The sequence below is a fragment of the Oncorhynchus mykiss genome, chromosome 11 (genome assembly GCF_057628025.1).
Source record: "Oncorhynchus mykiss isolate SJ-2025 chromosome 11, ASM5762802v1, whole genome shotgun sequence".
Classification (NCBI taxonomy): domain Eukaryota; kingdom Metazoa; phylum Chordata; class Actinopteri; order Salmoniformes; family Salmonidae; genus Oncorhynchus; species Oncorhynchus mykiss.
The window spans coordinates 70,389,207-70,403,382 of NC_143032.1; the positions used below are offsets into that span (position 1 = coordinate 70,389,207).

The 14,176-nt window shown below is 39.7% G+C and overlaps 1 protein-coding gene across 10 annotated transcripts in view; it reads right to left on the reverse strand.

The window, feature by feature from the left end:
• Nucleotides 1-1,885: 1,885 nt before the first annotated feature.
• Nucleotides 1,886-14,176, reverse strand: part of LOC110535100 (patatin-like phospholipase domain-containing protein 7) — a 29,476-nt gene continuing 17,185 nt past the window's right edge. For all 10 annotated transcript variants that reach the window (XR_016484671.1, XR_016484670.1, XM_090191059.1 and 7 more), the window contains 8 exons: nucleotides 5,519-5,588; nucleotides 5,050-5,166; nucleotides 4,732-4,880; nucleotides 4,298-4,450; nucleotides 3,983-4,099; nucleotides 3,137-3,221; nucleotides 2,900-3,054; nucleotides 1,886-2,647 (listed from right to left, as the gene is read on the reverse strand). Coding sequence is in view for 8 of the 10 variants with exons in the window: in XM_090191059.1 (XP_090047185.1) it covers nucleotides 2,567-2,647; nucleotides 2,900-3,054; nucleotides 3,137-3,221; nucleotides 3,983-4,099; nucleotides 4,298-4,450; nucleotides 4,732-4,880; nucleotides 5,050-5,166; nucleotides 5,519-5,588 (927 nt within the window). In the remaining 2 variants the exon portion in view is untranslated. The remainder of the gene's footprint in view (nucleotides 2,648-2,899; nucleotides 3,055-3,136; nucleotides 3,222-3,982; nucleotides 4,100-4,297; nucleotides 4,451-4,731; nucleotides 4,881-5,049; nucleotides 5,167-5,518; nucleotides 5,589-14,176) is intronic.

The following is a 14,176-nucleotide window of genomic DNA, read 5'->3' on the forward strand; positions in this document are numbered from 1 at the left end:
GATCAACCTGCCGAACGCTTCGAATTTACGAACAGACAATCTGACAACGCTTCGAATTTACGAACAGACAATCTGACAACGCTTCGAATTTACGAACAGACAATCTGACAACGCTTCGAATTTACGAACAGACAATCTGACAACGCTTCGAATTTACAAACAGACAATCTGACAACGCTTTGAATTTACGAACAGACAATCTGACAACGCTTTGAATTTACAACCCAAAACAGACTGACACACTGGAAGACATTTACGAAAGTACACTACTTCTTATTCATTTGTGTTATTGGAGTACGATTTGGGGCAGCCCAATTTCTCATTTGGGTCTCGAGCTAAAAAAGTTTAAGAACCCCTGGGCTAATGTAATGTAAACAGTAGCTCTGGTTTAGATCTCTGGACGGAGCTGCGTTTACAAAGCTATGTAAACTGCATCATCAAATGCTATGCTGTTATTGATCAACATAAATCAGTGCAATTTATTCTATATATTTTTTTATTAACCTTAATTTAACAAGGCAAGTAAGTTTAGAACAAATTATTATTTACAATGACGGCCTAACCCCAACGACGATGGGCCAATTGTGGGCCACCCTATGTGACTCCCAATCACGGCCGGTTGTGATACAGCCTGGAATGGAACCAAGGTCTGTAGTGACGCCTCTAGCACTGAGATGCAGTCCCTTAGACATCTGCGCCACTCAGGAACCCTGAATGGGTGGTTTGAGCCCTGAATGCTGATTGGCTGAAAGCCAGGTATGACAAATTAATTTGCACTGTTGTAATTTCCTTAGTAACCAGTTTATAATAGCAATAAGGCACCTCGGGGGTTAGTGGTATATGGTCAATATACCACGGCTAATGGCTGTATCCAGACACTCCATGTTGCGTCGTACAGAAGAACAGCCATTAGCCGTGATATATTGGCCTCAAACCACACCTCCTTGGGTCTTATTGCTTAATTATAAACCAGGTGGTTTGAGCACTGACTGGTTCCCTGGTTCTGATGAAACAAAGATTGAACTCTTTGGCTTGAATGCCAAGCATCACATTTGGAGGAAACCTAGCACCATCTCTACTGTGAAGCATGGTGATGGCAGCATCATGCTGTGGATATGTTTTTCAGCTGCAGGGACTGGGAGACTAGTCAGGATTGAGGCAAAGATGAATGGGAGAAACTCCCCAAATACAGGTGTGCCAAGCTTGTAGCGTAATACCCAAGAAGACTCAATGCTGTAATCGCTGCCAAAGGTGCTTCAAGAAAGTACTGAGTAAAGGGTCTGAATACTTATGTGTTTTATAAATTAGCAAAAATGTCTAAACCTGTTTTGGCTTCGTCATTATGGGGTATTGTGTGTAGATTGATGATGGGAGAAAAACAATTGCATCCATTTTATAATAAGCCTGTAACGTAACAAAATGTGGCAAAGTCAAGGGGTCTGACTCTGAATACTTTCCGAAGGCACTGTATGAAGACTGTTTAGTGACAAAAATAAGGGGTTACAGGCATAGAAAACATGTTTTTTTTTTTTTTTTACATATTTTTTATACTGTATCTCTCGGATATCGGACAGACACTTCAGAACAAACTTCCTTTTCATTTTTTGCGGTACTATCTGTTCCATGTAGTGAATATGTTATTCAATGTGTTTATATGGGCTAATGGCAGTAAGCCCCACAATTATTTTTTTATACTTCAAGGCGTCTTATAATTCCAAATCAAATATCTAAATGATGGTATGACCTCATTAAAACAATTCCATATAGCTTAGTACAACCTCCCCGGCTTAGACTGGGCTTAGACTCTTATGGGTTAAATCATCAGTTTTCAAATCATAAAGGACAAAACCATAGTGTTTGCAAAATCATATCAAAGTATGATCTATTTTCTGCTACACTTCCACCTTTTATTCTTAGTAGTGTACTACAGATGTTCCATAACCCTGAGTAAAATGTTCTACTCTGCTAAGGAAAAGTAATCTAAAGAAAGGGAAGGAGAAATAAATACATATACCGTTAGGTATCACACACAAATCCCTGATAATATGGCACTCAACAGTGTCCTTTCTAACAATGTAAATAACAATACATATTCTACATAATTAAAGTAATACATTCACTCTAAAACAACAATACCATGTATAATGTTAATACTAGAAGAATGGTATGATTGTTTTGCAACCCAATCTAATAAGATTGAATATTTCCTTTATCATAGTTGCCCCCAGGTCAGGCTTCCAGCTCCATTAATTCATTATTGGTACTGGCTACAATAAATCACTATCAATCGAATCAGAAAGGAGCTGTTCTGTTACAACCATGAATGTGAAAGGCACACATGGCAGCAAATAAAAGAAGAGTAAAACATTGCTTTGTAAAACATCTCTTCATATAGTTTCATGTAACCAAAAGTATTAAGAATGAAATGTAAATGTTATGACCTTGATTATAATACAACCTAACCTTAACATAACAGCTGAAAAATGATAAACATCCTAACATAATACTAATGTCTAGACTGGCATTGAAGACCACTGTCAATAGTACATCATGAATATGATGGATGTTATGCATCATCAACACTGTCTGAGCGGTTTGGTGGCCGTTTGGTTAGGTGATGTCGGACCCTGATCTGAATCTCTTCATCCTGCGATAGGAAGATGGAGAGAGAACATGAAACAGAATGAAAAGAGGTGAGTAGTTGTAGGAGATTAAACAATGCTTTTGTAAAACTGATCTCTTGACTTTATTATTTTCTTCTTGAGAATTCCTTGGTTCTTTGTTTATTTAGTAGTTAGCATAACTTTAGTAAAGGTAATACTGGATCCTTCTTCAGTGGGTCTGCGTGTGCATTCCGAATGGGAATAGGGGACCAATTGGAACTCAAACTTGTACATACTGTGTCAGTAGTGTCTGCAGTCTCCTCCCCCTCTGTGTGTTCCACTCCACTGTTGGGATTAGACATGTCAAAGTCGGAGAGAGCACTTTCTCTGGCCTCCTCATCATAGTCCGTCTGGTAATCATCATAGTCCGTCTGGTAATCGTCTGATAACTCTGAAGGACGGAGAGCGAAAAACACAGGAATCAGAAAGGTACCGTAGGGGTGTGTGTGTGTGTGTGTGTCCGTCCCTCTCACCTTCCACCAGGACTGGTTTGACAGGCTCAATTCGAGAGACAATCTCTGCCAGGTCAGTGAAGGAGGCATTGGGACATGTGACCACCTGAGAGAGACACAGACCGAGGATCACAAAAGGCAGTCAATAATAGCCTGGTATCAAATCTGTTTCTGCCATCTTGCCAACTCCTTGTCACGGCAAACAATTGGTATGACAATTCAATAGGGAATTGGCAAGAGAGCAGAAACAGGCTGGGACCTAGGCTAAGTCAACAAAGTCCAAAGGAACATTTATTGGCGACTGTAAATTAGCAACGATTATAGTGATATGATGGTTGCAGCCCTGTTCCACCTCTTTATGTTAATGTATTAATATGTGTAAATACAGCTTGTGTATTTATGCAAATTAGATACATATCATTTTCTTTATTTTAACACACAATATTTAAAATTTAAAAAAGTGAAATTTGACAAATGTAATACCTGAATTCCCACCAAAATCCCTGAACTCTATGAATTATTTGTCTGCCAGTACAATGTTTGTCAGTATCTGATGGATTATAAAAATTCAAAAAGTTTGGAGAATCTACATCCATTGTCCAACTGTTGCATTTATTAGAATTGTTTTCAAAATCTTTTAACAATTTTGATGACCATTGCTACTGTAAATTAGTTCATAACTGGTTCCTAACAGCGAGCGTTGGAAGCAATCAGTCAGAAATGACAGTAAAAACCATATCAAAACCCAACATGAGCCAGAGGTGCACAAAGGTCGGAGTAAGGGTTGGAAGAGCTGGTGCAACACATCTGAAATAGAAACTAGGTGTGGTGCAGTTAGGAAGCTGTCTGTGTAACTTGCTAACTCACATTGCAGCTCTTGGTCTTGTGAAATTCCTCTTGATGTCTGTCTTTCATCATCTTATCCACAACTCCACTACGACTCCACATGTCAAACACTGTCTTACCATGCTGGAAGCCCACCTCCTGAGACAGAGACAGAGAAAGGGGGATTAGGTGAGATCATGATGACACATCTAAGGTGTTTATGTCCCAAATGGCACCCTATTCTCTACATAGTGCACTACTTTATGGGCTCTGGTCAAAAGCCAGAGCCCATAATATATATATAGGGAATAGGGTGCCATTTGGGATGCCGCCAGTGAGAAACAGAGGGCTACTCACAGCGATCTCGTCAAACTTGCCAAACTCCAAGGTGCCATAGTGATCGATGGGCGGACGGATGCACTCGCAGTACTCGCTGTCTTTAACCAATTCCAGCTGACGAACGCAGCAGACATAGGCCAACCTGGTCTGGATCTCAGCCATGTTCAGGACCTTTATAGTGAATTAGAGCACACAAATACATGGGAGTGCAGGTAGACATCCACGCTTACGCAAACAAAGTAAAGTAGCAGGGGTGTCCAAACAATGACAGGAATCCAATTACAGGGCTTACCCAGAAAAATGTCCAAAAACGGACTAATACCTGGTAAACAGGAGATGGAGCATTCAAAACCGTCCTCATAGATCTGTTGTGATCAACAACCGAGAGCTTACTCATTGTCAACTAAATAACCCTGAAGTATCCTGGGTTTTCTAGCAGCCCTCTTACTCACCTGGACTTTCTCTGACAGGGGATTGAAGCGTTTCCATAGCAGCCACCAGCCAGACAGCGAGTCGCCATAGTTGGTGAGGTTAGTCTCGTCCTGGCTGCCCACGTCGATGGCAATCACTACTTTGGCCCCCATGGAGCGAGCTACGTCAGCTATAGACAGAGAGCGAGACAGAGGTAAAGACTGACTAATAACCATGGCATCTACTGTGTACTGTACATCACATGCAAGTTAATGTCTCTAACTTGTTCAGTATTACAAGTATGCTGACTTAATTTCATGTTTTATAGTCATTTGAGACATGGTCATATGAAAACTGACCAGGTAGGTTATTGATGTAGCCACCGTCCATGAGTAAGTGTCCGTCTTTGGGGTCACAGAGGGGAGGCATGTACCCAGACAGTGACATGCTGGCACGCACATACCTCCATAGGGAACCTACAAGTGGAGGGAATGCTGAGGTTTAATACTTCAAGAGAGTCAAAGAGCTAGATCATGTGTCCCAAATGGCACCCTATTCCCTATATAGTGCACTACTTTTACCAGGGCACGCATCAAATGATATCCTATCCACTATACTTTAGTTTATTTAGTAAATCTTTTCTTAACTCTATTTTCTTAGAACTGCATTATTGGTTAAGGGCTTGTAAGTAAGCATTTTACGGTAAGGTTGTTGTATTCGGCGCATGTGACAAATAAAATGTGATTTGATAGTGAACTACTTTTAACCAGAACCCTAAGGCCCTGGACACTATATATGGACATAGACAGAGAGTAAAGCCAGACAGACCATCAGTGTGAACCCTCATGGATGAAGCAGTGATATCCGTTGTGACGTTGAAGTAAGGGATCCACAGGTCCTAGGACAGTAGGAGGAGCAAGAGGGGGAAAGGGAAATTAAGAGAGGATCATCTAAAACCACCACACAGAGGATTTCACCTTATCTTGTTTGACCTTATGTAAATTTGAATAGGGTAAGAGCACAATAAACATGTAACTGACATCCTAAGTTTGTACCGACAGATGTAGCCTATTGAATATCATTATAGAAATGCATAAAATGCAGCCTCCAATTGACCCTTCGTTAAGCCCCGCCCCAGAATCTAATCGCAGCGCTCCAATGGATAGCAACTGTCGAAATGGAAGTGTTGCGGTAGCTATTGATAAATAAGAACATCAAGGCGAAACAGCTGCTTTACAAGTGGGATGCACTGTTGAGTGCTACATCCCAAGGGGTTCGTGCAGATTGTACAGAGATTGTGACAGCCGTTTAAATGGCGTCCCTTGAGAAGGCAAGAACAAGATGTATGTCAGGAGAAGTGTAGTATAATCATAAGTAGATGTATACTTGGAATACGGAGGAGGAATAGAGGCAGAGGAGGTCTCAGAGAGACAGAGAGGAAGAGGGTGAGCTTGAGTCGGTTAAAAATGGCAGAAAAAAAGGAGATGGTTTGTTAAAGGGGGAATGGGATATTGTGTGTTGATTGATGAGGGAAAAAAACATTTAATCAATTTTAGAATAAGGCTGTAACGTAACAATTTATGGAAAAAGTCATGGGGTCTGAATACTTTTTGAATGCACTGTAGACATACCAACAATGCAGTGAGCTTGTCTGATGCTTTAAGCGCACTGTTTGAATAAATAATTAAGACACATATGACTCAAGAAGGAGCCAGAGATCAAGATAGCCTAACCAGAAGAAAAAAAACCTGTTCCCGACCCGCCCCTTCCTCCTGCTCCTGTTGGCCTTTGCAGATTCTGCCATTATGCTCTCGAAGTTGCCGGTAATAGACTACACCTATGGTCAGCAAACCTTTCCATGTGGAGTGCCAATTTACAATTTCTACCGATCAATTATAATAACATGTTTTGTTCTCTTGCCAACTAGATAAAAATTGCCTACATAAAGCCAACCAATAAAAACATTTCAGGTAGAAAATCCTGATATACAGTGGGGCAAAAAAGTATTTAGTCAGCCACCAATTGTGCAAGTTCTCCCAATTAAAAAGATGAGAGAATCCTGTCATTTTCATCATAGGTACACTTCAACTATGACAGACAACATTAGGTGCAAAAATCCAGAAAATCACATTGTAGGATTTTTAATGAATTTATTTGCAAATTATGGTGGAAAATAAGTATTTGGTTACCTACAAACAAGCAAGATTTCTGGCTCTCAAATAAGTATTTGGTCAATAGTAGCCTAGTGGTTAGAGCGTTGGACTAGTAACCGGAAGGTTGCAAGTTCAAACCCCCGAGCTGACAAGGTACAAATCTGTCGTTCTGCCTCAGGCAGTTAACCCACTGTTCCTAGGCTGTCATTGAAAATAAGAATTTGTTCTTAACTGACTTGCCTGGTTAAATAAAGGTTAAAAAATAACAAAAGTTTATCTCAATACTTTGTTATATTTGTTATATCCCTTTGTTGGCAATGACAGAGGTCAAACGTTTTCTGTAAGTCTTCACAAGGTTTTCACACACTGTTGCTGGTATTTAGGCCCATTCCTCCATGCAGATCTCCTCTAGAGCAGTGATGTTTTGGGGCTGTCCCACCAAAGTGTCCTATTTCAAATAGGCTTTTCAGCGAAAGCACTACAAACGATTATGTTAGGTCTCCACCAAACCACAATAAGCACAGCCATTTTCCAGCGAAATATAGCCTTCACAAAAAGCTGAAATAAAGATAAAATGAATCCCTAACCTTTAATTATCTTCATCAGATGACACTCATAGGACTTCATGTTACACAATACATGCATGTTTTGTTTGATAAAGTTCATATTTATATAAAAAAATCTGAGTTTACATTGGCTAGTTCACTAGTTCCAAAAACATCAAGTGATTTTGCATAGCCACATCGTTTCAACAGAAATACTCATCATTAATGTAGATGATAATACAAGTTATACACATGGAATTATAGATAAACCTATCCTTAATGCAACCGCTGTGTCAGATTTCAAAAAAAGTTTACGGAAAAAGCAAACCATGCAATAATCTGAGACGCCGCTCAGAACAGTAGCCTCCATGTTGGAGTCAACAGAAACCAGAAAATACATGATAAACTTCATCAGAATGCAGTCCTAGAAATCCCAGGTCTACAATAAATGCTTGATTTGTTCGAAAATGTCTGTTATTTATGTCCAATTAGCTACTTTGGTTAGCGCATTTGGTAAACAACTCCAAAGTCACAAAGCGCATTCACTATAACGTGACGAAATGTCCAAAAGTTCCGTAACAGTCAGTAGAAACATTTCAAACGATGTACTGAATCAGTCTTTAGAATGTTGTTTACATATATCTTGAATAACGTTCCAACCGGAGAATTAGAATTTCTTCAGATGAGCGATGGAACGCAAGTCCTTCCCCTGTGAACGCGCCTGGTGAAAACATGGTCCACTCATGGCTGTGGTGACTATTTTCTGTGTCAATCGACCCCCCTTCACATTAGTCATCAGACAAAGTTCTATTGACTGCTGACATCTAGTGGAATGTGTAGGAAGTGAAAACTCATCCATATCTCGCTGTAATTTCAATGAGACCTTGGTTGAAAATCTCCAGAAAAAGAAAACAGGAAGTGGAATTTCTCAGTTTTTTGCCTGGTATATGAGTTATGTTATACTCACAGACATAATTCGAACAGTTTTGGAAAATTCAGAGTGTTTTCTATCCAATACTACTATAAATATGCAAATATTAGCAACTATGACTTGAGGAGCAGGCTGTTTGATATGGGCACCTTTCATCCAAGCTACTCAGTACTGCCCCTGCAGCCATAAAAAGTTAGTGAATAAATATATAATTAAGCAAATTTGTGTATCTTTGAGTCATCATTTAGACTTGTGTTCGTGCAGATTTGAAATCAATGACGTTCAGAATGAGACTGATATGAGGTAATAAATGATTGAGGGATGACTGGTATGATAACGATATTCAGATATATTCTTCAGTTAATTCGGGAATTGGTAACTCATTAAACAAACTTCCGTGGTGCCCCAAGATTGCTAATGAGTTAAATAACCATCACATTAATGATAGTCACATCACGACATATGAAATGGTGAATTGATAGACAATCAAACTAATAATCACAGGGAAAACAGTTCACACAATGAAGTTATGAAACAAGGAATGCACACAAATTGGCGGTAAGAGTGCATTCTGGAGAGAGATGTGCCTTGTGCATCTAAGCCTTCCTTGACTCAACATTTGAAAATTATACCCAAGAGACATTATCTTCACACATACCGTAGGCTTAAGGAATACTCTCTCTCACAAACGGTGTCATGTCCAAAGTAGTAGCCATTAATGGAGAACCAATGCAATTGAAACAAATGCAATTTCACTTATTTTCTCAATTTTATAAAATGTCTTGGTGTGCAGAGGCAAATACCCTGGCAGCATATGCATGCCTTACTTTGCCAATGCCTGTCTTAGAGTGATGGACTTTGCCATCCCCATGGCCTCCGCAATGGATTAGACAGTCCACTGAGATGGGCACGAATCAGGCAGGTGTCTCGTGTGCCATGATTACATTTTTTTATTTGCGACTGCTCAACTAAAGAAATCTCAGTCGACCACAAGCCTATTGACCAAACAATCAACCACTCAACTAAATAGGGTCAGCCCTAAAACTGAGATATCTGCCACCTTGGTGTCAGAAGGGGGGAAAGAGAAGAGAAGTTGAGTGTTGTCCGCATAGCAATGATAGGTGAAACCATGTGAGGATATGACGGAGCCAAGTGACTTGGTGTAAAAAGAAAATAGCAGAGGGCCTACAATCGAGCCTTGGGGGACACCAGTAGTGAGAGCATGTGGTGCAGACACAGATCCTCTCCACGCCACCTGGTAGGAACGACCTGCCAGGTAGGATGCAATCCAGGAGTGTGCAGAGCCTGATACGGCCAACCCTGAGAGGGTGGAGGAGGATTAGATGGTTTCAAGGGATTTAGCTTTCTGCAGTGTTTAAGAAGTCAACACAATATGATGCTCTGTAACTTTATTAATTCAGCTGTTTAATTAGATAACTAGCAAGTCAAGTTAAGGGGTCGCGTTAACACACAATTCTGTGTTTTTCACGCAAGAAAAAAATAAAGAATAGGAAATATCTTGCTGTGTTTTGTAAAAACAGATCTAAAATGCTTCTTATTGGAATTTCTGGTCAGCATCAGACTCAGACTCTCTTTTCACAAAAAAGACCTTGCTTTTTCATTGTAAGCTCATTTTACTTGTCATCTGTTGAAGATTAAGCTATTTTTGGCCAAATGTGTTGCACTAATGTGTTTTCTTTGAAGGAAAACTATAGTTGCATGTCCCTGATCACTCTATTGAAGCAAAAAAACACTTGACTTTCAATATAAAATGTGACCGCTGTCAATACACAGCTGAACTCACCTGCTCCCACTTTCTCCCATTGTACTATTTATAAACAAACTATCTAAGCTCTGGGGAACTACAGTAAGCTTCATAATGTAAAAGAATGTGACAGGTAAAATGAAGAATGCGATCTGCTTTATCTCCTAACGTATTGCACAAGTTGACTGCAGGTATTTACAAATATAACAATTTATTGAAAAACTTCAAAGAAATAGTTTAAACAGTATTGATAGTATTGAAAAACCATCCCGTGGCTATTTCTAAATACCCCGGTATACGGTACATATGGTATAGCGCCCATGCAACAAAAGAAGCAGACATTGAATATCCCTTTGAACATGGTGAAGTTATTAATTACACTTTGGATGGTGTATCAATAACTCAATTGCCGGAGAGGAATAAAATTGCTTAGGGATTTCCCCATGAGGCCAATGTTGACATTAAAATAGTTACAGAGTTCAATGGCTGTGATAGGTGAAAACTGAAGATGGATCAACACCATTGTAATTACTTCACAATACTAACCTAAATGACAGAGTAAAAAGAAGGAAGCCTGTATAGAATACAAATATGCCAAAAACATGCACCTGTTGGCAATAAGACACTAAAGTAAAATTTTAAAAAATGTGGCAAATAATTTAACTTTATGACCTGAATACAAAGTGTTATGTTTGGGGCAATTCCAACACAGCACATCACTAAGTACCACTCTTCATATTTTCAAGCATGGTGGTGGCTGCATCATGTTATGGGTATGCTTGTCATCGGCAAGAACTATGGAGTTTTTAGATAATATACGGATAAATAAATAAATGAAATAGAGCTAAGCACAGGCAAAATCCTAGAGGAAAACCTGGTTCAGTTTTGTTTCCAAAAGACACTGGGAGACAAATCCACTTTCAGCAGGACAATAACCTAAAGACAAGGCCAAATATGCACTGGAGTTTCTTACCGAGATAACACTGAATGTTCCCGAGTGGCCTAGTTACAGTTTTGACATAAGTCTGCTTGAGAATCTACGGCAGGACTTGAAAATGGCTGTCTAGCAATGACCAACTTGACAGAACATGAATACTTTTTTTTTTCAATTTAAAGTTTTATTAAGTTTTCTTATTTTTCAATCAACCAACAAAACACATTCCACATTCACAGATGTGACAGACTTTAAAAATATATATAATAATAATAATAATAATAATAATAAATATATATATATATATATATATATATATATATATATATATATATATATATATACAAAGAATAATTATTAAAAAAGAAATATTTATAAAACTTGCAGCAGCACTATCAAGGTTCTTATTAGCTATTTCTAGCCTTAGCGGAGACGACGAGCAAATAATTTGTTTTTAGATTTTACAGCACCTTACACAACATGTATCTGCTCATTTCCCTAATCACCCCATTCACTCTGTCCAATTTGAAATATAGTTGAGTAGTGGAGACCAGAGTCTATCAATCTTGGGCTGTCTCTTGTGGAGGTCATAAGTGAGCTTTTCAATTGGGAGAAAGTCAACAATCTGGTCAATCCACATTTTAAATGTAGGAGATGTACTAAAGGCCCACAATAGAATAATACATTTCTTAGCAAAGTATGTAATAGTCATAGGGAAATTTTCTCTGTCATGATCAAGAACAAAGTCCTGTTGGGCATTAAGAAGATAGATACACGGGGTCATATCAAACTATCCATCTAGTATTTTCTGTGCAACAGTATGTATAGATTTCCAAAATCTGGCAATCTCTCTACAGCTCCAAAATACATGCATACAGGTTCCACTTTCAGAGGTACATCTTTTACAGTTAGGAGAAATGTCTGTTTTCATTCTATGGAGTCTCATTGGAGTGTAATAAAATTTGTACAAACATTTGTAATTAGATTCTTTCATTTTTACATTAGTAGAGGAGCAGTATATCCTGTCGCAAACCTCCGCCTATAACTCATCACTGATAGTCAGACCAAGGTCCTTTACCCAGATTATTTTCAAAGGAGTAAAGGAGGAGCCTCCTTTCTCAGAAAGGAGTCTATAGATATAAGAGATTTTGCCTTTAATGGATTGTTCTGTGACAAGAAGGGTTTCAACTTCATTCAGCTGAGTTCTAAACCTCCTCTTGGAAGTAAATGAGGAAATGACATGTCTAATTTGAAGATATAAAAAAAAGGGATCTTGGCACATTGAATTCACTGCAGAGCTCTTGGAAGGATTTCAGTGTAGTGGTTTTCTGATGAAATAGGTCTGAAAAGGTCCTGATTCCTAGAGTATGCCAAAGATTAAAGTTGGCATCACTCGGGGCTTTTGGCAAGTCTGGGTTGCCTACTATAGGCGAGTGAGAACATATTTGGGAGGAAATGCCCAGGAATTTCTTACAGTCCCTCCACGCTAGCTAGTAGGGTGCTGTAAATCACAAAGGTTTTGGCTATGTTGCCCACTTCACTAAAGTTATTAATGAAGATAATTGACCTTAGGGGCAATGAACCACATGATTGGGCTTCTATCTGAATCCACGTTGACTCTTGTCTGTTTGTGATCCATGTTAGAATGTTGCGGATTTGGGCAGACCAGTAGTACAATTGAAGGGAAGGAAGGGCAAGACCACCCTTAGATTCAGGTTACAATAGAGTGGAGAACATGATCCTAGGTTTTTTATTGCCCCATATACATTTGGTGATGCTATGGTTAGTTGTTTTGAAAAAGGAAACTGGGAGATAGCATGGGAGCATCTGAAATAAATAGTTCAGTCTAGGGAGGATGTTCATACGGATTACATAAATTCTTCCTACTAAGCTAATTGGGAGGGAGATCCAGGTTTGGAGATAGTTCTTGATTCGATCCAGGAGTGGAAGATAATTTTCCTTGAAAAGGCCATTCAGATCTGGTGTTCTGAAGATCCCAAGGTATTGAAACCCCTGTGTCTTCCATTGGAATAGACATAGTGTCTTCATAGAGCTGGTGAGTGTAATATTGAGAGGGCAGACAGTGGATTTGTTAAAATTGATCTTATATCCTGAAAACTTGCCATACTGAGCAATTGTGTCTAAAATGGGAGGGAGGAATTTCTCAGGGTTGGATATGTAGAGCAAGACATCATCCTTGTAGAGCGAAATCTTGTGCTGCAGGCCACCTGCAGAAACATCCATAATACTTGGATTGCTCCTTATCAACTCTGCCAGAGGTTCCGCCCCCAACAAGTAGAGCAGGGGGGACAGCGAGCACCCTTGTCTTGTGCCCCGTCCCAAAGGGAATCTGTCAGAGTTCAGTCCGTTAGTAGTCACCATGGCATTTGGATGAGAGTATAGTGATTTGATCCATTTAATAAAGTTTGGGCCCATATTGAACTTTTCTAAGACTGAGAACAGAAAGCTCCACTCCATCCTGTCAAACACCTTATCAGCATCCAGTGAAGACAGCAGGACAGGGGTGTGGAACACCTTCTCAGCATCCAGTGAAGACAGCAGGACAGGGGTGTGGAACACCTTCTCAGCATCCAGTGAAGACAGCAGGACAGGGGTGTGGAACACCTTCTCAGCATCCAGTGAAGCCAGCAGGACAAGGGTGTGGAACACCTTCTCAGCATCCAGTGAAGCCAGCAGGACAGGGGTGTGGAACACCTTCTCAGCATCCAGTGAAGACAGCAGGACAGGGGTGTGGAACACCTTCTCAGCATCCAGGGAAGCCAGCAGGACAGGGGTGTGGAACACCTTCTCAGCATCCAGTGAAGCCAGCAGGACAGGGGTCTTCTGTGCGTTTACTTGATAAATATTATCAAAAAGACGGTGAATGTTATCAGAAGAGTATCTGTCTCTAATAAATCCAGTTTGGTCTGCTTTTATTATTTTGGGAAGAAGAGTGTTTAGTCTTTTGGCGAGCAATTTGGTAATTATTTTGTAGTCGAAATCCAACAAGCTTACGGTCCGGAAGGACGAGCAGGATAGAGGGTCCTTGTCTTTTTTGAGCAACACTGTAATGCGAGCTGTGTGCATTGAGTCTGGTAAAGCTTTGTAGAACTCTCTGGGCAATACATCTGGGCTTATTAGGTGGCATGGAGGTAATT